This window comes from Anopheles darlingi, chromosome 3 (assembly GCF_943734745.1).
Source record: "Anopheles darlingi chromosome 3, idAnoDarlMG_H_01, whole genome shotgun sequence".
In the NCBI taxonomy this organism is placed as follows: Eukaryota; Metazoa; Arthropoda; class Insecta; order Diptera; family Culicidae; genus Anopheles; species Anopheles darlingi.
The window spans coordinates 17380554-17408479 of NC_064875.1; the positions used below are offsets into that span (position 1 = coordinate 17380554).

The 27926-nt window shown below is 49.5% G+C and overlaps 1 protein-coding gene across 3 annotated transcripts; it reads left to right on the forward strand.

The window, feature by feature from the left end:
• LOC125953435 (uncharacterized) lies at positions 1 to 27926 on the forward strand. 3 transcript variants are annotated; one of them, XM_049683028.1, is made up of 7 exons: positions 1 to 177; positions 6090 to 6399; positions 18964 to 19048; positions 24583 to 24903; positions 25360 to 25489; positions 25935 to 26547; positions 26623 to 27926. In XM_049683028.1, the coding sequence occupies exons 2-7, from the start codon at positions 6222 to 6224 to the stop codon at positions 26949 to 26951; spliced, it is 1656 nt and encodes a 551-aa protein (XP_049538985.1). In that variant the 5' UTR covers positions 1 to 177; positions 6090 to 6221; the 3' UTR covers positions 26952 to 27926. The 3 variants fall into 3 exon arrangements, with proteins under 3 accessions (XP_049538985.1, XP_049538987.1, XP_049538986.1); XM_049683029.1 differs by lacking the exon at positions 1 to 177 and adding an exon at positions 372 to 474; XM_049683030.1 differs by lacking the exon at positions 24583 to 24903 and having other exon boundaries at positions 26623 to 27924.

Consider the following 27926-nt stretch of genomic DNA (forward strand, 5'->3'; position numbering starts at 1 on the left):
CTGGCCGATCGAACGGTGTAACGACGTGTCTTCGCGCGAACGAGAACAAGCGGTTTCGAGGAAAGAAAAATCGACGTGAAGTGAAGGGCCGGCCGCCGGCTGCTAAGTGATTCTTTGTGATTTGCCGTTTGCCGGTTTGGCAGAACCGACCACCATCGGTGCCCAGGATCATTCGTGGTTAGTTTCTTTCCCTTTTTTTTCTTTCCCTCCTTTTGCCACGTCAAGTGATGGGCAGTGTCTCAAATCCACGTCCCCGGGGGTTGTAAACAGGATAATTAAGTCCATAATTTCATGAACCACGACGGACGGACGCCGTGAACGTCCTCGGTGCGCTGATTTGCCATCTTTTGTGCTTTTGTGCCAGTGTTTAGGGGTGAAATATGTGCTGCTTGGATTGGTGTGACAGTGCTAGTGCCTAGTGACTCTTGGATGTGTCTAATAATCGGGGTGAAACAAAGTGTCATTCCCAGTGTGGTATGCAACTGCAAATCAGCAATCATCTCTGTGGCAAGCGGCGCCACCCAATGGGTGACCCAAAACAGCCCAAAGACCTGTTAGCCGTGTGGTGCATGAAATGTAAAGTGTTTTCGGAACATTTAACTCCGGTTTGCACGCCATAAATTATGTCAACCTCCTGCCTCTGCTTCTTCGCTCCGCTCCGCTCGAAGATCTCTGTTGTCTTAATGTGTGTGTGAGTGTCGTGCGTGTGTGACATAAATTACTCGCTAATATATGTACGCTCGAGATCCGGGGGAGGGACACGCGGCATAGTATTTGCGGGCTAAAGAGAGGGTCGTCCCCGTGGCGATCGGATTTCATTGCCGGTTGGTTGGTTAGTTGGTTGGTTGGATGGTTGTGGCCAGGTTGGTCAATTTCGTGCGTATCGTGAGAAGAATCGCGAGGCGGGGAAAAAGGGCAACAAGTACTTCGCTATCTAAACCGACAAAAGTGCCGTTTGGAGTGGAGCGAACGACGTTCCGAACGAGTGTTCCCGGCACCCAGATGCACGGTTCGAACGCGAAGAAGCACGTGTTCGGAGTGACTTCTTGCGAAAATCTTATGCAAAGCCGTTAAACGACAACGCTCGCAATTACACACCGGGTTGGGGTTTCGGGTTTCAATGAAGCGAATGTTTTGATTCAGGTAGGACATGCGAATGTGTCCACATTAAGCGGTAAATGAAGTGCCATCATTAATTTCGAATGGCCACCAAAGGGACCACAAGCGATCATCATCCCCACACTACGGCACATTTTAATGGCGCACGCCTAATGGGTGGGAATCATTGCAAATTGACGATAAAATTCGCATGCGTGAGCATTGGTTGCTCGTAAAAGCAAAAAAAAAACAAAAAGGTTGTTTTAAATACAATAAACACCTCCACGGAACGGACCAGCACTACCGGTTTCCTGGAACCGAACCACAGCCACAGCAGCTGACGGTGTCCTTCAAGAAGTCGCGTGAAGTTGAATGATCGTTGATAACGGCTTCGATCCGTCACTCAGTTGTCGCAGACGTGTAAAAATGGTAATTTTACATCTCTCTGTAGATAGCAGAGTAATCCGTAGATTGATTATAGGAAATATCGAATTCAAGAGATCGAGAACAGCAGCTATCCAATCCGATCCAATCCAATGACTCGAATGTTTGTTTGTTTGTCTGTTCCGCTGTGGCATCCCTCGAGTTCGCTCGAGATTGAACTTCAGATAAGGGATGAACGATGCTTCAAGGTCGACTGGAAACTGTTCTCATAAATGTTTTGTTGGATTGGAACTTATTGATTTTTGGACCTCAAAACCAATGACCTAACATCCTGCTCGCGCACACACACGCACACCATTCCTTATCGCTGGTCAGTTGTAAAAAACCCAAAACCAGACCAACCAAACCAAACCGAAGCTCCGAACCGCGCCATGTCCAGGGGGGAAATTCTGAATCGCAAATTAGTAGTTAACAGACCCTACATCGGACACATCGGCTTATCAGCCGGCTGACCGGTATTACCGCGGCCGTTTTCACTCCCCTTCCCTTCTTCTACTGGACGACAGGTGAACATCTCCAACACATCGCATCGCCTAGCCATAAACATACTTATGCAAACATATGACCGAATCCGAAATTACCACCATCGTGCCACTAAAAGCCTTTTCGGTATTTATTCGTTTATTCGCTTGTGGCTCTCGCATCGACAGGTACGACGGTTTTGAGATAAAAAGTCATTCAACCTAAGAGCGTGTGTGTGTGAGTGAGAGAGAACGTTGGAACATGAAGTTACAAAACAACTAAACAAAACAAAACCCGAACCAAAAGTCGTTCGACGTTCTCCGGGTGCGCCATCATCGGGATCAGAGGGGGGGGGGGGGGGGGTAGTCGTCACATTAACATATTGATTTGTGAGATTTTTGTTTTACGTTTTTGCATTCCCCCGGCTCTGGCGCTGCCCGAGATCGAAACAACGGATCAGGATCGAGTGCTTTCCGGTCATGCCATTAACAGGAGCGAGATGAGCGAGTTGGGCTGCATCCCGGGACAGTCCCTCCCCGTCTTAAGCGCGAGCATTGCAAGCTAGCTGGAAGCCCTGGTAACTGACCTTCTCAAAGGCCGAGCCGTGGGTGTTTAGATGCCTGGAACCCAAGACCCAGTGTGGTGGTCATTTCTTTTCCATTTGCTTCCCGCGAGGCCGGGCGACCACCTTCGGGCTTTGCTAATTAGCAAAGATTCGTAGGACACCCTCGACGCGCTGTGCTCGCGGGACCAGTTTCCGAAGACAATTAACTTGTTGCTTTATACTAGCGTTCACCAGTGAAGACCGTGCAGACATTACTGCTGCTGTTGCTGCTGCTGATGCTGATGTTACTGCTTCTAGACAGCGCTTTTGTGGTAATGAAGTTAACAGTTTATGTCAACTGGAACTACATGCTTACGGTGATGCTTTATGCAAGCTCCGGTTACATTGACGCATTAGTCCAATGACCTGAGTTAAGAGAAACCAATCAATAAGGATACCGATCGTTTAGCTCGATGCTGCGAGCTACTTTATTATAATATTATATATTTTCCCTACCTGGGATTGGTGGTTGCCTCCAAAAAAAAAATATATATATTGATCCGCTTATGGTGCTTATAGCTTCTGCGAAAACGTTGGCCATTCCCAGCTCGCTCAGACTATTGGAACAAGGAAACCATCTTACAAGAAATCTTTTATCGATTTCTATTCGGACTTTTTGTTTAAAAAGCCACTGAGCCGAGCTTTAGAGATAGGTGGTGGCCGGCAGCTCATAAACCGGCAGCTGCTACCCAAGAAGCTTAACCTCCCGGGACCTCCTGAGCCGATCATCATTTGTATATCGTTTGTTACCGGCCCCGCGGCACAGTCTGGTCTGGTCTGGTGGTGGTGGCGGTGGTCAATCTTTCAATATTGACGCGAAAATCGCACAAACTTTTTGCATTTCGCACGATTGTCTCCATGGCGTCCGGATTGCCGGATTCCTTGGCCTCTCACGGCTCTCGATGCCTTGGTCGTAATTCATGTTTATTGCGATACTCCATTAACCTGTCATCCTGCATTCCAGTGCGTTCCGGTGCGTTTGCGTTTGTGGTGAATGCATTCAAACTACGCCCTGGAAGACGAGTTTTTTTTTTCAGGAGAACGAATATTCTTTAGGACGTTTTTTTATGTTGTCGAAAGGGCAATTAAACCTCAATTCCTTCAAGGGAGTAGCCTAATGATGACTCATCGGTACCCTCATCACCTGGGGGCGCTCTTAACAAGCGAGCTCTTAAAGGGCAACAGAAGCAAACGTAAGAGCCTAATACTTAATGGCCAGTTCAACCAGCATCTTCGCCCCTTTTTTTGTTGGTGACATCGTGACTTCTCTCTAATCAACCACTCACCTCTAGCCTAGCTGAGAAGGGGGGGGGGGGCCTTCAAGATCTCAAGGCCGCAGCATACGTTCAGCAATCGGTGCGTTACCGTGGCGGTGGTGGTGGTGACACCATTTCCGCCGTTAAATTAACTGCATAATCGCACCAACGTGGCGTCTTCCGTGATACTGCTACCCCAAGACCACACACACGCACACACTCTTAGGGCCTGCCAAAGACCCCGAGAGTCTTAATGGGCCAATTAATTAAGCACCCCTTTTTGAAGAGGAAGACGTGTCACGCGAAGGACACGCGAACGGACAATAAAACCTCGGGAAATCTAACTCTCCACTCCACGACACATTAAACTCACACAAGATCAAAAGAGCGATCATTTGAATTGTGTGAAAACAGCCATTTGGCGATGGGTTTTTACATCACAGTAAATCCATAAATCCCGGAACCCCGATTTGATTGGCACACCAAAGCGCATCGTTTAACATGATTACGATGGTGCCTCTGGAATGGGGAGGAGGAGAAGGAGCATTGTTGTTAAAAAAATGGATTTCAAATACATCCCCCGGGGGGGACTCCTCTTTCTCTTCTCTTCGGTCATCCACCGTCATCATCGTTTGGAGTGGAGCTGCACATTGATGCATAAAGCATTCGGCGTTCATATTCGGTTTGCTCACCACCGGTGGAAACGGTCAGTTAGCGAAAAAAAAAACAAACATTCCGTATGCGATCAAGGTGATCGATTGTCAACATTAGGCGCCGTGCGCTGCCGAGAATATGGAATCATCTTCTTTTTATGCTAACGACCGATCTGCTGGCCGATTCTCGAACAACACACACACACAGCACAGCACAGCACAACGAAGGCACAACAGATGTATGCGCAATTCACCGAAAGGAACGTGATCGGCGAGGATAATGCGCGCGCAGTCCGCGGACCAATATAGCAATTTGGCAAAGTGCGTGACAACGGCTTCGGCCGCATCAGTGGCCGACTCGTGGGACTTTACATAAATTTCCAGCCACCATCCTGGCAAAACGGGATGGGGAGGAGAAGCATATGGTGGACTAATTGGTTGACGCTTGTCATACGCCCGCGTCGCACGCACTCCATCAACTCCAGGGCCATGGCCAGGCCAGGTCGGGGGAGGAAAATGATTAAAGGCCGCCCGATCCGCCAGAAAGACACAAAAATGACATAAAAAAAATGTCCAGCCACCGAACCCGACACAACGGAACACGACGGTTGGTCGCCGGTTGTTGGCGGCGGTCTCCGGTAAAGATGATTAGATTAGAGCTCGCACTACTCATCATCCAGGCGGGCCAGAGCGGCATTCCGGTCGGGCCGGCCCCCCCGAGAAATAGAGAGAAAGAAAGTGTCGGCGGCCGGGGCCGCGGCCGCGGAAGTCTGTGATCCTCATCGTACCACCAACCACGGGGGTGGCCCCTCTGGATCATATGTTTTTTTTGGGGGGCACGCGAGAAGCTAGAAACAAACCGTGGAACAATGCGATTAGCATACACGGCATACAGTGTGATGCTTGTAAACACAATTTATCACCGCGGATGACCGTGTGTCCACGAGCGCTTGTGTGTGTGTGTGGCCACGTCATTTACATACTCGATATCACGATCAACGCGAGTAGCATCCCCGCTTTAGACTAGAGAACACGCAACACGCAACGGTCGTGATCGCCAAATACTCCAAGACAAAAACAATGAAGAAAGGAGAAGGAAAAAGAAGAAGCAAAGGTGTTCTTGGCCAGGCCGTTCGTTCAGGCCCCAAAATCCAGTGTTTCCCCCCTGCGGTAGTGAGGGATTATTGTTTTCGTTCGCTAAGTCGCTCCGACATTTCTCGCAATCCACAAACCAGAACAATAATACCAGGACCAGGAGGATCCACTTTCCAAATAAGAGCAGACTAACCTGGCATGCGGCCATAAATCACGTACCGGATGACAATTAACAAAACGGTGTGCGTGTGCACGCGTAACATGACACTTTGTCGCGATGCAGGAACCGAAATCTGGTTGAGAAGTAGATCGATCTGCGCCTGTCAGTGTGCAACCACCGGAAACAGGGAAGCACCGCAGTTCCGCTGGAAGTTACATTACTAACAGCAGAGCAGAGCAGACCTCCGTTTAGTGTCGTGTCAGCTCGTTGTCCTCATCTCATCATCGTTCTCTTTCCTTCCCTTCTTCCGCGAGCAGCATCCACGAAGTGACTCGAAATCAACGGTGATCTGTGGGAGTGACAAAGGTAGCAGTTAGTGAACAAAAGAAATTGTTGAAAAAGACGAAATTCGACCGGGTGCCTAGTGCCGAGAACTCAGCCGCGGAACGATGTCAACCGACGACCCGTGGAGGTACCGCTCACAGGCTGACCCTTCCCCGGACCGCCATCCCCATTTATCAACAAACGTGCGACACCAACGACAACGACAACGCCGACAGCAGCAGTGGTGGTCATCGTCGTCGGCCCTCCAAGCCATGCTGCTACTGGCTGTGTTCGCCCTGACAGGTAAGTCACAACATGTGGAGACGTCCAATCTTGGACCCATAATCCGCCAACTCGTCGGTGACATTTCAAGTCGTTGTAGATCCATTTGTATTTTGTCTGATGGCCGGACACGGGCTCAAGAAGAAGCCACAGAAACGCGGGAATGTGTTCGCGTGGCACTTAATGGTGGTGGTGGTAATCACACCACATTATAGAACCTCGTAAATTTGAATAATTCGATTGCCATTACGCTATTGCTAACCGTTTACCACCGTGGCAGCTCGCGGTGCAACTTCCAGTGCCAAAGAAGTTCCAGATTGGTGCTAAGGAAATGGATGACGATAAAGCCCTTCGCAAACCGAACCAGGTTTTGGACTGGGCAACGTGAGTCAGACGATCGTCTATATAAGCCCTAAAGCGCTGACAAATGAGTGACCATTACTCAAGTGCGTTGCGTACATCGGGACAAGGTACATCGGGACGACGAGCGGGAACCGCTATCCTCCATCGACTGGACAGATGCCATTCGCGAAAGTTGGGGTGTTTGAAATTGAAATTTAATTGCATTCTCCAGTCTCCCGGGGGCCAACCAACTGCTGGCAGCCGGCCAACGGTCTGTCGGAGCACTATTTAAGGTTATGGGCACAGGCCACATGTCTAGGTCCTGTGCCTCGTTGGATCTATGGTCAAACGCATATGCAGCGCATAGACGCGAAAGGAGCGTGCGCGCGTGTGTGCATTCACCTCCTGATGAGCATATTGTTTCGTGGAGCAGCATATCACTGTCAGACGCCACACGAGCTCTCCGTGCTCTGCCAATGCGCTATGCGTCCCGGGAACACACATGGGATTAGAAGTTGGTAAGTATCGATCACGCTCGCGATGGTCGCGCCTGATTTATGGACGCAGCCAACTGCAGCGGCACAGGGCATAACAAATTACACCATTTGCTGCGTGCATTGTTGGGAAGAAAGCGTCCGTTTGTTTCTTAACGATCGGACACGACGATCCAGGACATTTTAATGGATTTCTCGGTACGTCTCCCCAGGGAACTCCGGGTATAGAAGCACCGGATCGCTTCCCGCTTAACAATGTGCCATATACAGTGGAGCGCTCTTCCCTTTTATTCATCTTGTTTTGCTTCTTGTGTTTGTGAAGTGTAAAGATCACTAATCACTTGGCACTGCAGCAGAGAGCTAGCTACTGCAACCGTTAAGTTGATGTCAACGCAGCTGAGTGCAATCCACTTCAACACCTTGGAAGCTTCCGGCGCCAAGTCAATTGCTGTACCACTCCCGAGGATGCGCGTTGTTTGCTGAAGACGGCAACGGCAAAGTAAAGATCGAAGCTTCTTAACAAACCATTAACAACTCGCTGAAGTGCTGGCGGCTGGACACCACAACACTCTCGAGAACGGATGATCGAAGGGCTGTTCTCTGTCTCTCTCTCGATCGCCATTGATCGGCCGTGGTGATTGGTTCCCCAAGGGTGGATTAGCATATTTCTTGTATTTTCACAAATATTTACCCACATTAAACCGTCCGGAGCGGATGCGAACGACCACAACAGGGCGACAAATTGGTAAAATATCGAGAAGCCAACCCCCTGGGAGGAGGGGGGCTTTACATAAAAACACATTGTCGTTTCCATCATTACCATTAACGCGGGCATAAGCAGTCGCACAGAACACGTGGCAGGCCGCCACCGGCCATTTATAATAATTACAGCTTAGAGAGAGAGAGACAGAGAGAGACCCCTTCCTCGGTCAATCTTCTCGTCGCGAAAAATAATAAAAACCCAAAAAAAAACAACCCGAACCCGGACCGGTGGTTTGTAATTAAATTATCATTCCAAAATAGCGCCGATGGTTCCGTTGAATAAAATCCGTTAAATTATGCTCCCTGGCTCATTAGGCACCCCGTGTGTGTGTGTGTGTGTGTCCGTGTGTCCAGCTAAACGTTCCGAAAACGTTTCGTGGACCCTATGGTTTCACGCAACAGCCATACGTAATCAATTCACTGCGAACCATCGGTTGATGAAACGCGATCCGCCCGATCGGTGATCAGCGATCAGCGAGATGATGTCCGTCCGGCTCTTTATGGCGTTCGGCGCCCATCGTTTGGTCCACCGCACACGGTACGACCGCATTTAAATGAGGTGTCAATGTGTAGCTCAAGTCCCTTTTTTCGAGGAGGGTGGGAAGACACAGAATAGATCCTCTTCCGTAATCGGATCCCCTCCCTTTGGGGATGGGACCTTTCCGATGCCACATCGAGGAGGCTCCCTAGCGACGGATCCAATCGAATCGATAACCATAAACATCCTAAAGGGGGAGATGAACATGTAGACCAGTGTGGACATCGGTGCTCACATGCTCTACCGGATCGATCGTAGTGACGTCTTTCAGCGGGCACCACTAGTGAGATTTCATCATCAATCTTACTGCGCGATCGTCGAACGAAAGGTTTCACTTTTCGCGCTGATCGTCCGCCCGTTGGTTCAAGTTCACGGACCATATCACGCCTAGACGCAGCGTTATGCAGCGTTACTAATTACTCAGCGCTTATTTTGGCCACCCTGCTTTTGGGTTTCGCGAAGCGAAAAAAGAGGTGGAGAAGAGAACTTATTTTTAAACGCCACTGGCGTTGGGTTAGTGGCGCAGTTCGGGCGCAGGACATATGTACGTCCATCTGAACACGAGAAGTTACAGAGTTATCTGCCTTTGCCCCCCACAACGAAATCTTTAGACTGACTGCTTCTGATGAGGGCGATGCACTCACCAATCGGTTGCCAAAATGATTTTGCTGGATCGCACATGACGCTCGGCTCGGGATGAGCGATACTTTGCACCGCGCTCGATGTCGTTGTCGATGGAAATAGATCCACGTCTAGTGCTGCGTGCGCTACTCTCAAGTGTGCTTTCAATGTGGAACATCGCAACAACCTGATGATCAGACAGCTTATCACGCTCTGACGCGCCGTTCTGCAAACGATCTGCGATCGCTACAAAACCGAGCGTGTCAACGATGGAAATTGGGGAAGGAACATCACGGAAACGGCAATGCCCGGCAGTAGTTTGGGAGAGCTGTCAGCGCACACCGAAAAATCTTCCTCCATTAACCTTGCTGACCTGGTGCTGACGCTGCCGCAGTACCAGAAGACAGAAGACAGTGGAAGACATGATGGAGACCGGGCACGGAAGCGCCCCATTCCTTCTTTCTCAATAAATCAGCGTCCGCTTATTCGTTTAACGGGGCATAACGGGCTCCGGCTGCCCTGAACGCCCTCAACTCCTGGCGCCGCAGATGCAACGTGAAACGGCTCGCTCGGTGGTGACGTACAATACCGAACCGAACTCAGAGCCAGACCCCGGTTTGATCGTCGTTCCATTCCGGTCGCTGTGGACGCGGTTTTCAATTAAGCATTCAACGATTGCAACGATTTTATTTATGCCCACCGTGGAATCATAATTTTGTTCACTCACTCCGTGTGCGACCTTCAGTGAGAGTCGTCGTCGTCGTCGTACGTCGCGGCGGCGATGACTGTGTGGACGAGAACTCGACGGGACATTAGGCATGCCAAGTGCCCGATACGACACGGCACTGGCTATTCGAGCGTCGTTCGAGTAAAGATGTAACCGGTAATTTAGTAACTACCAGTACCATCATGTATGGTGTATGTCCTCACTAGAACAGCACCGTAGAATGCTCTTCTCGGTTCCTGTTCGGTCAAAACGGAAGCCATATGGCCTACATTGGCCCAGGCACCGAAGTCAATCCTCTACCGGACAAGCGTGCTAAGCTGTTTGCGCGGTAATTGATCGACGAAAGAGCCTCTCTAGTGCACGACCAAGACCAGTAATTATACAACGTTACTCTCATGTCATGTCAAGCCTGGAGAGGAGAGTGCTTAGAGGCATGCCGCGCTATGTACTGTACTGTACTGTACTGTGCGGTACCATATTCTGATGTCGATTCTATTGAAATAAATCATCGGACATCGTTAGCAGACAGTGCAGCGGGGACGTTCGTCAATCATTCTCCGTCGGAGGTACCGCTGACAAATCGTTTACCCCCGCCATCCGTCCTTGTCAACGGGCTTACAATTGTCATAAACCTGGCCCGTATTACACACATTAAGATAAAGCGATACCAGCTGCACCAGCTGTAGCAGTAGCAGCAGCAGCAGCAGCAGCAGCAGTAGCAACGCCAACAGCAGCAGCAGCAGCAACACCAGCTGTTAGCACAATCACGAGACGCATCAGTTTCAAGGACACAGATCACTCCCACACGGCCCATATCTGGGTCACATTCAGTCCCCAAATAATTGTCATACGGCAACTGGAAAAGAAGGGTTCTAGACGGAATTCGGTTCAACCGAAGCAGTGCATCTAGTGCACTTCCAGAGACGTCATCTTTTGTCATCAATCATCAACATCACAAGCGAACGGTGATGATCTCAGTCCCATGTGGCAGGTCCTTTCGTTTTCGACGAGCTCGACAATGTCTCCATTACTACGTCACAATGTCTCCATTAGCGTGCGACGACGACGACGACGACGACGTATGATTGAGATGTGCAACCGGATGCGAGAATTGATGCGCTGCGGTGCAAGGTATCACCGGGGAACCTCTGAGCTAGCATAGCGGAACTGAGATTGATGGCTTTTTAATGCACGCATCCCGTAATGGAGGCCACGCGGTTCCGCCGATTTCTTCGGACACTAAAATGGCAGCAGCATTTGATCGATTATGTAATCTCAAGGATCGTAACAGGGAATGCTTCCTGTGTGTCCACCTCAGTGAAGTAGCCTATAAGTAGCCCTTGACTTTATATGTAGAAGGGGAAATGCAAATCGGCCTCGATAGCCTCGATTGCCAATGCGCCGCTGCTGTCCATCCTGCTTACGTCAATCGAAATTGCAAACTAAGGGGGGAAACGAATCCATTCCATTCAACAGATCGTTACAGAGAGAGAAGTATTGGGTGTTTCGTCTTCTTTTTGCAAAAGGGACGCTCCGGACGCTCCTTCTCGTAAACCAAATAAACTATTCAATCCTCATAGACCCCAACGCGAGTGTGGATCCTGTGGAATGGCCGAGCTGCCAATCAAACTCCTCGGAACGCACCACATCATATCACTTCTTAACGACTGCTTTCGCCGTTCGCCGAGCCGCGAGGATCCAAACAAACCACCGCACCCGCGCATCGGGTGTTCGATACACCGGCGGCACCTTGTTTGTTTAGCAAAATTCTGCCATTCTCTCTCCGGAGCGGTGTGTGTGTGTGGGAGTGTTTGGATTCGCTATCCTGCCCTGGAGATGGAGATTCACTTAAGCCACAGCAACACCCGACGGTCTAGCACGGACGGCCCGTCGTGCGCCAAAACAACAGCATCTACCCCTCTTCCCGGTCCACTATATTGAGTGATGGTTGAGAGAATGAACAAAGTTCAAATGGAAAGTTAGCCGGCAGCAGCAGCAGCCGGCGTAGACCCGGAAAGAACTATTTTTGTCTTTTGGCACAAGAGGTTGTTTAGAACCGTGCTTCAACTACTCAAACAATCCCGAACCCGGCGGTTCAGTGCCAGATGTTTATATTGCTCCAGCATCGGCGTGTGCCGGTAACGTGTAACGTGTTTATAGCTCTAGTTGATTAGCGTGTACACGTTGTTTAATCAGTTGGTACGCATTCCTCCCCGTCAGCCGCAATGGCGCGTGATTGTTGATCTAGTTGCGGACCTCCATTGATCGATGACATTAGTGGAAGTGATCTCAACTATCGCAACTGCTGCCAAATTGCACTGCAACAACCATGCAACCGCGCAACCGCGGTGCTGGTGATATTTTATTAAACGAATTAGGACACTAGCTGCTGCAGTCAGGAGCATCAATTCCGTAACCACCAGTTATTCATCATCTGCTCCACAGACACAGCAGTTTGCAGATGGATGATGATGTTGCGAAGGAAAAAAAAAACACAAATCGTCGTCGATGATCACACCATGGACCAAATATATTGACAGTTTGGTGTCATAGTGATCGGAGCTCTGGTGGGTTGATCGATCGATTTCGATCGATCTTGCAAATTCCTTTCGCCGTTGGTCGATCGTTCAATATCATGCAATACAAATGGGCTATGGTGCGCATTTCGATCTTCGGACCAGAAGCTGCCCAGGAATTGCCGGTTCCCGGTGCGGTTTTGTGGTTGCAACATGTGGCGCTCGCGACTTGTGTCTTGACGCGGACTCAAGGACACCTCTCAAAGCCACAACATGGTGCACCCCAAAACGCAAAACTATATCATGTTCTCTCTTGGTTGTGAGCAATTAATACACTCCTCATCGGTATCGGCCGGAAAGATGCGGCTGCAAGTGGGTTGTTTTCTCGATAAACACACACTGATGCCCTATTATGACTACAGTATTCGTCAACAAGCAACAGCAACAGCATCCGGGAGGTACGGGTATACCGTGCTTGGAACTATAAATCAATTTCGAAATCCCACCGTACGACGTGTTGTTGTGCTGTGTTGTCGTGTGTTGTGGTGTGTTGTGGCAGCGGCCATAAAACGAACGAAATTTCGGTACAACACTCAACTTACAGCGAACCGTGACTCATCGGTGGCTGTGCAATTGCTCTGCGTCCTAAGTACGGCGTCTTATTAATAACCCACGGGATTGCACGGGACACTTTAAAGTATCCCAAAGCTATTCCCAATGAGAACGAATGGCCTAGTCACCAACCGCCGTCACCGTCATCAAGAGGCAGCGAAAGAGAAAGCAAAAGCAAGCGGCAGAAACACCCGCGAGGATCGCCGCAACTTGATGTACGTTTACAGAAAATTAATTTAGTTAAAAGCGTAACACATTTGCATCACTCACCCCGACCGGACAGTAACATCCATAAGGAAGCTGTAAACACACCGGAACGAAATGTTGACGCCACTGGCCACCCTACTGACCATTCCCCGCCCTCGGGCCAGAGCAGCATCACATCATTCAACTCAACTCCCGCAGCTCCCACCTTTCTCTTCTTTCTCTGGTCTTCCGATAACCATTTTTCTTACTCGCTAAACGACGCCAAACAGAAGCGAAGAAGCAAGCATGAGATTTGCTCCTCGCAACACAGCACAGAACGGAAAGTCTGGCCGCGCGATCCGGGGCCAATGATCAGCGATTTCGCGACACGAGAACGACAACGCAAGATGTGTGATCACAGTTGTTTCTGACCGATCCGCGACCGGGACGCGGTGCAAAATCGGGGACCATGCGTTGCGAGATAAACGCAACGAGCCGTTGAATTAATGTCACCTTTATGGCTGGTGCGTCTGCGATCCCCAACGTTTTCTTTCGACCTCTGCTTTCGCGAATTCGCGTGACATCGTCTAGTTAGGACCTCCCGGCCTCGGCCCCGGTCCCGGCTGATGAGATGATCATTTAGCGTCACACAGTCACAACACTCTATCAATCATGCCTTTTTTTTTTTTTGCGGGGAGGGAGGCGTTGGCGCCCACCGGCTAATTTCGTTTGGTTTTTGCGATTTTTTGCGCCAAAAACCAGACCGCCAGATGTTGCCAGACCCCCAACCTCTCCATTTTTGCACCATTGGATTGCACCACACATGGATGTCACAGCAAAACGGATGCGCGTGTAGGTGTGGCCAATGTAAATTTGCGATTTGCCGCTTCAGCTGTTCCTGCAAAAAAAAAAAAACACTCTAACCGTTTATCGGTCTGGTGAAAGATTAATTTATTAGTACGCCATTAGAGGACATTAGACCTACCACACACACACACAGACACGCACACGCTCTGAGGATGGAAAACGATTAGTTTTTGGCGAGATAAAAGTCATCGTTTTGCGGGAAAATGAATTAATATTCCACTCTGGTCTGGTTTTATTTCCTTTTTCCTTTGCCCTCCCGAGGGGGATACACATTTAGTTGATGAAAATGAAAAAACGGCGAAAACGAACCCAAAACATCACACGACCATAGTACGGTCGGTCGGTTAATGGTGGAGCATAAATAATTTTCGCTTACATTAAATTAAAGATTTGCATTTTGTTTTTGCGCGTGCGTGTGTGTGTGTGTGCCCACCGGCCACACCGTGGTTCCATAAATTTTGCAACATGCGCAAACATGGCCCATAAATTAAGACGTCCTGAACCGTCGGTGGATCGGTCGGTCGGTCGGTCGGATCAGCGGCCAATGTGTGTGTGTGTGTGCCAACAATGGCTAAACCGCGAGAAAGAAGCAGCAGAAAAAACAGATCTATTTGATTTACTTCACGCATGCCGAAAAGGAACACGAAGAAAAATCGGTTTTTAATATCTCGTTGCCATTCCATCGATAATAGCCAACGTCCGCGGGTCATGTTTTGATTGCAGCAAACGGGGCCCGTTTATAAATTTATTACTGTTCTCGCGGAATCTTTTTTTTTTCGGGCCGCTAGAGGCGCCAAAGCCAAGCCGTAAGAAGGATATTATCCCCCCTCCCCGGGAAGGGTGCACTTCAAAGGTGCACCCCTGGTGCGCGCCGGCCACGGCTACGTCCACGAGGACCCCGTTGCGCCTAACGGATAAAACTAATTCCCGAACACCTTCCCCCCTGCTGGTTTTTTTCATTTTGCTCCTTTTAAAATGGAGCATGAAAAGAGGGAGGAGAAACGAGCGATACTTTACGCCGCCAAGTCCAAGTGGTGGTGTTAGTAATACATTCATAAATCAATGCACCGAAGGCCAATCGCGGTTCATGGAGCAACGCTGGAGAGGGAAATTTGCTGGTGAGGTGTGAATATGCGGAGTTGAATGAATGTGGCCGCTTTATGCCGGCACACACACAATCCCGGTCCCGGAGCGCCATTCTCGCGAACGTGCGAACCGAGGAAAATTGTATCAAATCATCAAGAGCTCAAACACCTCCACCGGATCCGGACAGTATCAAGCAGCGTTACGGTGACGGTGACGAGTGGACAACGCGAAGTGCTTCGTCTCGCGTCCCCCTCGCTAGCATAAATAAACCCCTTGGACGCGATACACGCGACCGACCGATCGAGTGCAATTGTCGACTTCATTGATGTCTTGAAAGTCAATCGACACGGTTTGACACGTTTACGATCGTTATAGGACCTTTTCATTCCCTCGCCTTCTCTCTCTCTCTGCTCCTTCTTGGGGTCACATGTATTTGAGCCCTTATATTGCATGTCACTCGCAAAAGGGTTTTCATGACCCCTCACACTCATACAGCCCACACACCATGCCATTGTCGAACACTAATCAGAATCCAATTTGCAGTGTCATTGGCCATCGTGGGTCGGGTCGCGACTCATAAATGAATCCACAATCTCAACAGTCAACAATCAACAACAGTGGATTGCCTCGCTGGGGGTGAGGATGAGAATGCAAAATTGTTGCATATTTTCTGCAACTGTAGCGATCTCTCTCTTTTTTTTGCTGGCGTAGTACTCCTCCTTCTACTGGTCCCCCGTCGAATGCACATATCCTGTGCAACTAACCAGTCCGCGAATTGCAGTGATGATGGCTGCTGCTACTGCTGCTGCACGGTACGTTGGCGTCTTTATAATGAGCGGTTTGTCAGACAGCCAAAAGATGGCGGAACGTTCGACGCTCTAATTGACTATCTCGATGAGTTTTCGACGACTCTGTGTGGCGGCCGATTAGACGAGCAAACCGTCCGCGATGATCCGCGGGCCCCTGTGCCTCAATTAGCGAATTAGCGTGCCGGGCACCGAATTATGCGGTTGCGTTTTGGGGAAACCCCGAAGATTGAGCCGCCGGTTCGTTACCGTTTGGGAACGAATTAATTAGACGTCGAGAGGCGACGTTTTTGCGGGGCAATTTTTGGGTTTGGACTTCGAAATGCTTCGAAATGTGCAACACGGTGGCATGTAGAAGGTCAACCCCGGTGAGTAGGCAATTTGTAAACCGTGTCACCAGAACTACGCCAGCGAACGTGACACGCACGTCGCTTGTCGTCGTCGACGTCTTCGTCGGTGTTTCGTTTACCAGATGTGTTCCCCCGGTTTCATCTCGCTTATCTGGTCGGTACGTTGCACGTGGAACACTCGCTATCGAACCATAAAATTCGCCATTCACGGCCCAACAAACATACAGAGAGAGAGAGAGCAGTGCAATCTGGCGTCCCGCCTGACTCGAGTGCATTCCGTGTAAACATGCCAAGCATTCCTCGCGAGCGACATTCAAGTGGATATTCCCATCGCCGCGCATACTGTGGCGGTCTACTCCAATAGTCGAACAGTTTTCAAACAAACGGCACTCGCCACTTGTTTGACGTCAGCAGGAAACTTGCATCGATTGCAGCAGTCTGCTGACAGGCACCATCTTGGAAGGCGCTTCATGCGTGACGGAACTAGAGGAATGAAATGATAACGTTTCATATCCGTACGAGCGATGAAATGTGACTTTACGCTCAAACCCCTCTTTTGTTTAGATTTGTTTGGATAAACACGCGGCACAGGGATCCAGATCGTAATAAGAGCTGCCAGCAGGTCAATTGGGATTTTTGGGGAACAGTTGACTACTGGCTCGAGATCAGAATGGATGCTGTTGAGCGGAATTCAGAAATTAGGTTGCGTAGTAATTCGGTCAGTCTATGCCACTTTAACCATGAATCGATACACACCATAAAAGCGGGCTGAAATTGTAGCGCTGTACATTGCAAATAATTGTTCAACTGTGACAGTTGCTGTGCATTTTTATCGTAAGAAACATGGAAGACATTCAGCGACTGACGCGGCATTTTTTTCTGTGGGGTTATTTGAAGATTAAAGTGTTTGGCCAGCAAACCAAAGACTATTGAAGACCTGAAAGGTAATATCAGAGCGGAAATTGTTGCTATTACACTCGAAATGTTATCAACTATCAAGCACAATGGCCAAAAAAGGCCGTGCTTATTGCGTGTCTAATGGAGGGGATCATTTGATCGTTATTATATTCTGAGTAAAATGACCAAAAATAAATGTATTTCCAAAATTGGCTTAAAAATGGCGGAGTTATTCAGCATTTAAAGATGTTCTGCCTCGAAGGCGCACCATGTAGACCTGTCTGCAAGAATGCGCGTTTTAATGTGTCCATCACAGACCATTTGATATGTAGAAATGGATAATATTTCGTATAAGATAATTAACAAGATGCAATCTCAAGTATTGCTCTTTAAACGATCGTAACTTTCGTCGTAAAACATTGCAGCATCGTGAACGCTCTCTACCACACGAAACACGGTAGCCAAAACGACCGATCAGTGTCTCAATGCGCCATCTTAATTAAGCTCGTGACAGGAAGCAAACCTGGACACTCATGTCGGTTCCTGTGCTGCATCAGACCTTGCTTTACTTGCTTTCCACGCTCACCTTTCCCCTATCGGGCACCGTAATCGCGGGCGCACGGTCCTGTCAAGCCCCCTCGCGGTTGGCATAATGACTTTTATCGTTCTATCGATCCGGGTCCGGGTGGGAAAATCATTCATTCTCGTATCTCGCATCACTCAGTGCGGTCTTTATTATGAAGCCCCCTTTTATCGTAAAGCGACCATCTTGTGCGATCGCATCTTGCACACAGATAGTAAAAACCGTTTGATTTATAGATGGACCCATTAATCACAAAAACAACAACAACAACAACAACAAAAGCCACAGCCAATGAAGTGACCACCTGCAGCTCCATGTTGTTAATGTTGATTTACATGTTATAGAGACAGAGAGAGAGAGAGAGAGGGATAATAAAAAAAATACGGCCGAAAGATTAATGGAGACGATAATTATTCAATTTGTTGACAACCATTTAGCGACCGATAGCCCGATACCGCCTATCGTGGCGTAACGATCAACTACGATCAACAATCACGCATCGCGTACCTACAGAAGGCACACACCGCCTCGGGTACGACGACAAAAGTGTCTGTTTCACTTTTCAATTATCAAAGGGATTATGGGATTATAAAAAAACGCTTTAAGTAAACATGGTGCTGCTGCCTGATGGGTTGTTTATTGAAAAATATTTGATGTTGCTGCGGGGATGCAGTTAAAACCGGCTTTTGCACCACAGCAACCGGTAAACCACCCCCGTTAGCCGCATCCGAAGCGTCGCTATCGTTCATTAATTAACGTAGTAGTTAGCATAAGCATAACCTGCTGCCTGCGGAACTCCAGTGCACACCCTTGCCGGTGCAGCGCGTAGCGTAGGCACAAGGATTGATTCTCATCCTTTGCATCGACTTTGCCTTGTTGCCGCTAATGAGCATAAATGTTTATGCCGATTACGTCGCATTACTCATGATTTTTTGGACTGCAGGAGGGAAGCGCAACGGAGAGGCGGTCCCACTGGAGAGGAGACAACATCATAAACGATCAACTCTAATTCGGTTAAGGAAATTCCACACCGCGCTGGTGATCACCTTTAGGGGGTTTTGGGACGATCCTTTTTTTGTTGTGGATCTCTTTCCTCTTTCACATGTTGTTCCATTTCTTTAATCATTATTTATCTCTTTCTCTTTCTCTTCTCTTCTCTCTCTTCTCTCTCTCTCGGTCTTTTCCTCACACCGTGCAGCTCTGCTACCCAGCGGCGCGTGTCACCCAAGAAGCGCCCAAGATGAAGCACTCTACACCGATGCATTCGAGGGACCGACGAACAGGTTTGGCTCCATCGCCTCGCCCGAACGGCAGGTTTTTGTGTTTTTGCTTTTGTTTTTTTTTCGTTTGTTGCTTGCTTGACCGTAATGCTGATGTCCCTGTCTGACTGCCTGAGTGTGTGTGTGTGTGTATGTGTGTGCTCGTGCACTAACCGGATGCCCGTGGTACTCGATACCGCACGAAATTCCTGCGCTTATCAGACACTTTTAATCAAACCCCTTTAAAAGCTGAGCCCTCATTACTGTACCGTGACCGTGGCCATCGCCATCCCCGAGAATGCACTTCTTAATACTGTCTTGATTAATGTGCGTGATCGCACCGCGTCCAAGCGCGAGGTCCTTCTCCGTAAAATCCGCTCAATCTTGCAATCCGGGGAATCTCGAAAAACAAATTTGAAACATTTTGCTCTCTAATTGGGAGTATCGGCGCCACTAATAGGCCAACACCGTTTACTGCGGCCTCGGGGATGGCATTGGTTAGAACCGAACCGTAGGTGGTCCCCGGCCAGTGGAATTGGCCCGGTCCGGTTATCAACAAGGGGCCTAATAATCGGCTTTTCTCGGACGGCTTGCCGGACGAGTTGGCCAACCAACGGAAATGGCGTCGATCAAATTTGAAGCATTTTTCAATATTTCCTCACTCCCAGCGGTGGTATCGCCAGCTCTTCCTCCCTTCCTCAAACCATTCATAAACCATAAAGGATCCCCAGGGGGGGGTGGAGATCCTATGATTTCTTCATTTATAAGCATGATGATCCGCATCAACAGCGCGCGGAGAGTGATAATAACCTGCTGCGTCGAACCGGAATCGCAGTCTGCCGGCCGTGGGGCCTGGAAGCGCGGCATTTGCATTCGTGCACCGCATGTGGTAGGGGTAGGAGGGAACATAATGTGTGCAGGAGCACACCGGAGCAGCGGATTGTGATGACGTACCGGACACGCATCGATCGAAACCCGGTATATTTAACCGGCCATGCTAATGATTTCGCCTTTAATCCGCAACGCAGTCAATTCGTCACGGTCGTTTAGCGCCTTACCGTGTTGGCCAATTATTCGGGGTGGAGTGGCATCCCTGCTGCGTGTGTTGCCGAGAAACCCCGTTGAAATGAGCCATCCAGCCATCCGGACATCATGGCCGTCATGGCCGGTTGTATTGACCTTCGGAGAAGGAAGGAACGAGTAACACAGGTTGTAAAATCAATGTAGAATTCACGGCGAATGTTGATTCGCACATCCAAGTGGGCCGTGCTGCTTTGGGTTTTGATTGACGGGGTGTCCCACCGTACATTCCCCCCCTATAGCCCCACTATTGCCCAATAACTGTCATCTCACGCTGGCACGAAGGCGCAATAAACATTGCTGCTCGCTAACCAATGCATGCAAACCTCTCCAATTTAACGATCCTCTCCGTTCGTTCGGTGAGCTATGTAAACCGATCGATCAGCTTACGCACAAGAAGCGCGCGCGTACTGCCCTATGCTTACTAGATGCGCGTAGCTCAACAGCACTTTGCGCAGCGAATAATACACACATCAATGTCACAGCGGGATGTTGCGCTACGAGCAGTACGTCGACGACGACGACGCCATTCGCTGAAATCGTAACTACGAAATTCAATAAATCGTCCCTCACGCATGACTTAAGCCACCAGCCGCAGGGACCGAGGGAAAAGGAGTCGGTGGTTAGCCATTAAAATCCTTACTTTACTCACTTCGCTAATCATCGGCGAGTTCCTGTGCGATGCAGAGAGACTGACTGCATTTGTTCGTCGCTACGCAACAACAACAACAACCAAGGTAGGCCACCGGGCAGTAAAACACATCCTTCAGAGGCAGCCACGAATCGAAGCCACGGGATCAGGCTCCAATATATGCCCTCTCGTGCCCTAGCCAGGGGACCCATCCGGAATGGTCCGGCTACGGCGAGTTAGTAGTACTACCTCCGACTATGTCGATCCAACAACAACAGCACCGGCAGCAGCAGCAGCAGAAGCAAGTGCATCGAGTATGTTAATTCCTAATGCATTTCGAACGGCCTACTACTAGACGCCAGCGAACAGGGTAACCAGGGTGCCCCAACCCATGTTATCGTCCCGTCCCCAGACATCTGTGTCGACGTTTGGACGCGTGTTCGTCGGCTACAATCTGTATTTGCTGGCTACAACCGAACGCATGGCAGGGCGAAGGGGAAAAAATTAATTAATTGACATTACTATTGACCATTGGATTTATCTCTAGCGTTTATTCAGCTCCATTTGTAACTCTCCGGCACTCCGTGGTGCTCCGTAGTGCTGCGCTAGTAGGGAGTTCCAGCATGTGGAGCAACTTTTGCCCTCTAGGCCGGCGAAGCCCAACACTCTCTAACCGCCGGACCGGTGGTCCCCGTGCGGTCCGGAAAAGTGTTTTGAATGTGGCCCTGTGCATACTTGCGTTCTCGTGGGCCACGTGGGTCCAATGGCAAAAGTTCAAGAGGGAATTGGAGGAATGTGTGTCCGGTTAAAATATTGTCCTCGATTTAGGTTCGTTAATTGAAGGTATTGCCACCCCGATGGCGTGTTATCCGCAGTAGCGCTAATACGTTGTGTAATGAGTGTGTGTAACAACCTCCCATCCCGTCGAGCCTAGACACCAAATTGAATGCCACTCGAGTGCCAACGGCAACGATTGTAGAGTTTCTATTCAAATGTCCCGCGACCATGGGTACGCGACCATCGTACTCCATGGGGAGGCGAATAAGACATCTTTATCTATTCGGCTCGGACGGTCGTAAACGAATCCAGTAGCTCTCTGCTGATTGAATTGAAACGAGCTCGGTAACCTACTAGCGCCACAGGAGGGAGGCCATTAGAGCGGCCACTAGTTCGCGCCATTTTCTCGGGAAGTTTATGTCCCATCTCGGAATGTCAACTAGTGTCAGAGGGAGTAGCGGTAAGACCGGATGGAAGTCGATTAGATTAGCGAACGAGATGTGTCAATTAGCCATTCCGGAGACTCGAATCGAATGTTGTGAGCGAATCGGTTCGTGCGATCGTACCATCGATCATCCTGCAAGGAACTGGGGAGTACAGTTCCCAAGAAGATAAGTCAGAGTTGAGGCGGATGCTTTTAAGGCGAAACATGGTCTAGCGCGGTCTCAATTTCCGATCATCCGCAACAGCAACAGCAGCAGCAACAGAAGGATTATCCACTATCCAGATCCAACGGATCTTTCCAGCACGCAGTCAGAGCCGCCGCTCTGCTGCTTAACAGAATCGCTGCGTAAGGGCGTATCGCGTGCTCACGGACCGGTGCACTGAGAAGTGACTTCATTTGCATAGTCATCAATCTTGGAAGGGCGAGGGGTTGATGTCTCTAAATAAACCAATTTAGACGCTCGACGACAAATAATCCACCCACTCGGAGTCTCCGTTTGACTGACTGCCGTCTGAGACCCCCGGAACTTGGGAAAAGTGTTGATCAAGAGCCTGGTGTTTGGTGCAAAGCGCAGGTTGGCGTGGGATACGCGAATTGCGTGGTGGTGACCGCGGGGCTGGCGCGTGCTAATTCCCCGCAGTAAACAAACATTTAGTCTTCAAACATCAATCCAATCCTCCGTTGGAGCCGTCGTCGGTGGATGATTGATGAAGAACTAGCCTGCCACCAGTCAGTCGGAGTACTCTACGGTGACGTGGACGACGTCCGTCCGTCTTGAACGAGGCCATTTAATTATGAACCAATTCCGCGCTCCAGCAACAAACGGTATCATGGATAGGATCGTGCGTGTGGCAATGATCCGTATCCGTATCGCGGTACCGCAAGTACCGGATCCACCACTAACTGCTGTTGCTGGAGGATCCGGACCTCCAACGAAGCCTTGTGCCTTGAGTCCAGTCCCCGGTACCAGTCGGATGACTGGAGTTGATGTAAGCAGCGGCGGCAGCAGCAGCGAGAGTTGAAGAAGTTTGAAACATTATTATCCGATCAGGCCGCCCGTGCGCACCGCAATTATTGACCAGCCGACGGGCACCGGTGGCCGTTTGGAGTCAAGTTTTGCCAACAGCGGCCCTCGCCCTCTGCGGTGTATAATTACTATCATTTGAAATAAATTATGCGTTCCTTCCTACAAGTGGCGCCCGTGCCAAGGTGCAGGGAGGCCGGAATCGAACGATAAAGTCCGCTAATCTCATAATTGAACGCAATGAAGAAGCGATATTTAGCGTCAGTGCGTCGATTGAGAATTCAATTATCGTTCCGGGCGGCCCGGGACGGGACCGAGATCGCGATCAAATCACGGACGACTGCGGTGTGAAGCGTTTACGCTCGCTGACTGGCGCTGGTTGGCGCTGCTATTATTCAATATCCTGCAACGAATCAGCACAATGAAAACGGAAGATTTACAACAACAGCACAAGGAAACGCAGAGGGCAACCGTTCGAATGAAAGACAGCTCATTCAAGACGTCGCGCCGCATCCATCTTCTTCACACAAGCCAGGCACAGGAAATGGTTTTTGGTCGCACTGCTTCGCGAGCCGATCTGCGAGGGGCATTGTGATCGACCATCAACTCGATGACGATGAGACATCGTGTGTAATGGTTATATTTATTGTGCTCTAACGGAGCGCTATTGATAACTTCGGAATAGCAACAAAGGATCTTTGGACCCCATTGTGGGGTTTATTACTTTAGGCATTCGTTTTTTTTTTTGCAATGCGCAACGATGGGTGTCCTTTTAGGAAATGGCCATAAAACTCGATGCTGCGACTTCGCACAATAGCTTTGTTTGGGTTTGGGGGTTCTCGGTTGTAAAATGGAAGTTGGAGTGCCCTAAATCATCCTGTGAGAGGTGTCTATAGCGGATGATTAATACCACCGAGTCCCCAGAGGATCGTACGCAACACAATTTAATTTAAATGCAAATGTGACGCATTCGAACAAGGGGTAGTGTTATCGGTGCTGCATAAAGCGTTCCCCGGGGACAAGCAATGATCAAACCCTGCCATTACCGGCCCGACCCAAAGGGTCCCTGTCTGATGGAAGAGAATTAATTGCCTTCCATTCTACCAGACACCTTTTCTCGCTCTTGCAAAATAGCCAGCCCTTATCGTAGACCGGCATCAGGTAGCACAGAACCCTGTCTAGATTGTTTCAACAAATCTCAACCCGGGGTCCGGTAGGCCACTTGGCTGTTTGAATTATGAGTCAAGCGGTACACGCGATCGTCGGCGATCGGCGATACATAAATACCCGCATGAACGCCGATTAGATAAGTTGCCGTCGAGAAGCGTGAACCGAGAGATCGAACCGAGAGGAAGCCATACTGCACACTACTCGACACACATACACACACGGCAGACACAGGCCGATGGCACATCTGGACACAACAAGTCGACGCAATGGATGCATTACCCTAGAGGTGTTTGCTTCAGTATCAAGATACTGCAATGACATGGCCGTCCGGCGATATCCTTCGCGCCTCCCTTCCCATTCCACTCCTCCAGTGCTGATCTCTGGCTGACTCTCCTCCTGTTGCTCGCTATTTATCCCCACTTTTCGTACAGATCTTCCGTATCATCATCGTCGTCGTCGTCGTACAGTCGTCCCACCGCGGCGTTACAGAGCAATCGTGCAGCGCAGCGGCAGCAGCAGCAGCAGCAGCAGCAACCGCAACATATGAGGCCACCACCGGCGGTGGTCACGTCGGCAACAGGTAGGGCCACCTCGGTACGCCGTGCCATTCGACCGTACCGCGTGCACCACGACCGTACGGGGGTTGTTCGTACGGGGCGCAATACATTCGGCTACACGGTTACCAATCCATCGCTCGTTGGTTCCACTCCGGGAGCTGCGATACGGCCACATCGTAGCAAATCGAACGTTCGGTAAGCAAGTTATGTTTTTTTTTCTTCATAAATTTCCCCCCCTCATATACAGAATCTCCCCATTGGGGCACCTGCCTTCAGTGCCCATTAATGCTGCTGAAGGATGCTTCAGTGGCAAAAATTTATCTGAAACGGTGAGATCGCAACGGTTCAATGGCTAAACTCATCGCGGTCTCAAGCGAAGAACCGGACCCAATCGATCGATGGTTATCGATTTATGGATTTACATCGACGAACAAACGAACGCTTATCACGCAACTACTACTACTAGCACCAATCTGTACAGTTTCTAGCCACCACCGCCTGCTCCTTGTAGTGTAGTTTCGATGTCGTTGCCATGTGAATGTTGTTGTCGTAGTTCGTTGGGTTTGCGGAGCAGGGGTTTAAGCATGTGTGTCTAATGCGGGGCCGCTTATGCACCGAGACTAACGTGATTTTTCGATCCCAATCCAACAGACAGCAGGGAAACCAGCGCGTGTACGAGAATGTGCAGACCGGTACGATCATACTGCCGGTCGGCGGTCGAGCATTTCTGGAACCGGATCACAACCGTACGATACCGGTGTCAGCACGGCAGGATGGAGGGGTAAGTATGGCGCACGTTTCTCCTCGAGGACGACTTCAAGGACGTCTGGGAAGGGAAGAACATGGAAGTTGTTTCAATTAGAACCAAGCAATTAGGAGGCAACGCGGCAGAGGGCACATAGAACGCTCAACTACAGGTTCTACGATTACAGTTCTTCGATTATGGTTCTGATTCTGATTCTGATTACGGTTCCTAGACCTGTAAATTATGGTTTCGTTCGATAATTGTTTAGAAACAAAAATCAAACTGAGAAAGATGAACACTAATGATGCTTGTATCGCTCACTGTGTCAAAATATTCAATACATAGCTTAGTTTTGCTTAGATCCAAAAATTTAGGCCACTGTACGTACCATCTACGGCAATTTATCTCAGAACACGTCGGAATTACTTGCTCCTCGTTGAAATGACGTTTTTTGCCTTTCGCCTTCAAATTTCCATTCCAGGGTTTCCGTCCCCGCATGGCTACTAATGGACGCAAGCGCCCCGGCCGTCCCCAGTTGCAGCAACAGCACGGTGGTGGCCACCACGGTACGAAGCAGCACTTCCCGGCCCATGGACGACGCCACGGCATACAGCATCAGCAAAAGTTTACCGTCATCGATGGACTGTGCATCAAGTGTCCACCGGAGAAGACGGCAATCGCGCGCAAAGGGCTCGACGGTGTACTGATCGAGCCACCGTTGCTGACCACGTGCCGCGATCGCCCCATCTCGAAGGATCTGTACGAGCTGGAGACACTGTTCGGTCCGAAGCTAAACTTTGTGCTGCCCCATTCCAATGGTGTTCCGTTTAGCTTTCTGGCCAAAGTGATTAGCAAGCATACGGGGGCGGCCGTACAGACGTGTGAGATGCGGTACACCGTGGTCGTGAAGCAGTGCCGTCGCTACAAACCGAAAAACCGCGATCTGAAGGCGATCTGCAATCTCGGTAACATTTGGGGCTCTCGGTGTACGTTCCATTGCCGCAACGGTGGCTACCTGAGCCAACCGAACTCGTTCGTGGAGTGCAGCGAGGACGAAATCTGGGAAGGCGAAGAACCGTACTGCACGTTCAATGGTGAGGGCAAAGCAAAGCGAAACTAGCCAGAGCCACGTTCGATTCTAATCTTGATCGTTCACTCTTTTACCTTAGATGTATCGGATGATTATGCCGCGGATGCGAGTGATGGACATACCCTGTCCGGGACTGACTGTCAGCTCGATATTCCACCGGCGAATGGAAGGTTTGCGTGCGATCTGAAGGACACCGACAACGGTGACGATGCCGAGCTAACGATCCCGAATGGAACCGCGTGTCAGGTGAAGTGCGACGAGGGCCATGACATCCCGGAGCATCTTCAGCCGGCCGCCTTCTTCGGTTGCGTGGATGGCCAGTGGAACAACACGATGCGCCCGTTCTGCTACAAATCATCGACGATCAACGTCGGCGGAAACAACCAGCGCCGTCGCGGATACGGTTAAGAACGAATCTCGTGCTACTGGATGGCACTAGGATTAGGGCTCTTATTAGTGTTAGTGTGTGTGCCGCTGGTTTGTTTCATAGAAGCATCCTGCAAAAATCGAAGCGACTATAGATTAGGGGAAAGTCCGAGATAGCGGTGTGAAATGGTGTGAAAGGCGGTACGTTAGGAATGTATTAGCTTAAATTACCTCTTGGCGGTAGAAGAACTCGGTCGAAGGATCGTTAATGGACGTGAGTGTGAAGGAATGTGTGTGCCTTACCAGACGGCAGGTTTAAACCGGCTCGTTGCCATACCTTTATGGAAAACACACTCTCACAATGTACTTAAACTTGATCGCCCATGATGATTCCCCTCAAGTAGGTGCGAGTATGCTTATCACTGTGCTTATTAAAATGAAACGCGGCTTCGGCAGGATCTTCAAAAAGAGATTTAAAGCCATGTATTGCGCTGCTCGAGGTTCAGACTCGGGGTTCAGTCAAAGAACAGTAAAAGAGTGTATAGGCAATTAAGGGGAGGAAGGGCAGTTAAATATGAATCCTTATTGTAACTCAAAATTGCTGTGCCAAAAACGAGGAAAGCATCATTACTGTTCCTTATTACTTACTGCTCATTCGAATCTATGTTTTCTTGTGTTTTGGCCGTTTTTTGCAGCTTTTTTCGAACTTAACAATCTAGGTGTGGTGAGCAGACTGTATAGTTCCCCCTCCTGAGGCAGTCCGGCACGGGGTGAACGGTGACTGTGAATGCGCAGCGTGGCGCAACGTTAGCTCATGCTGAATACGCTCTAAACGCTGTTACTTGTAATGCAAAGAAAGAAAAAAATAATAAGAAAATACATTGGATAACAAGATGTTTAACAAACAATGCCCATCTTTTAATTATTTCTTAACAGTTAAAACCTCTCGATCGTCCTCTCATAGAAGTGAACTCTGCACCTTTATCTGAGAATCGGATTTCAATGTTGATAATAGAA

What these genes read in the sequence shown, in the direction of transcription:
- LOC125953435 (XM_049683028.1), top strand. Translation starts at nt 6,222, where the DNA reads ATGTCAACCGACGACCCGTGGAGGTACCGCTCACAGGCTGACCCTTCC. An exon ending in GGCTGTGTTCGCCCTGACAG is followed by an intron (nt 6,400 to 18,963) that starts GTAAGTCACAAC and finishes CACACCGTGCAG; the next exon opens with CTCTGCTACCCAGCGGCGCG. An exon ending in CAGCACGGCAGGATGGAGGG is followed by an intron (nt 25,490 to 25,934) that starts GTAAGTATGGCG and finishes TTTCCATTCCAG; the next exon opens with GGTTTCCGTCCCCGCATGGC.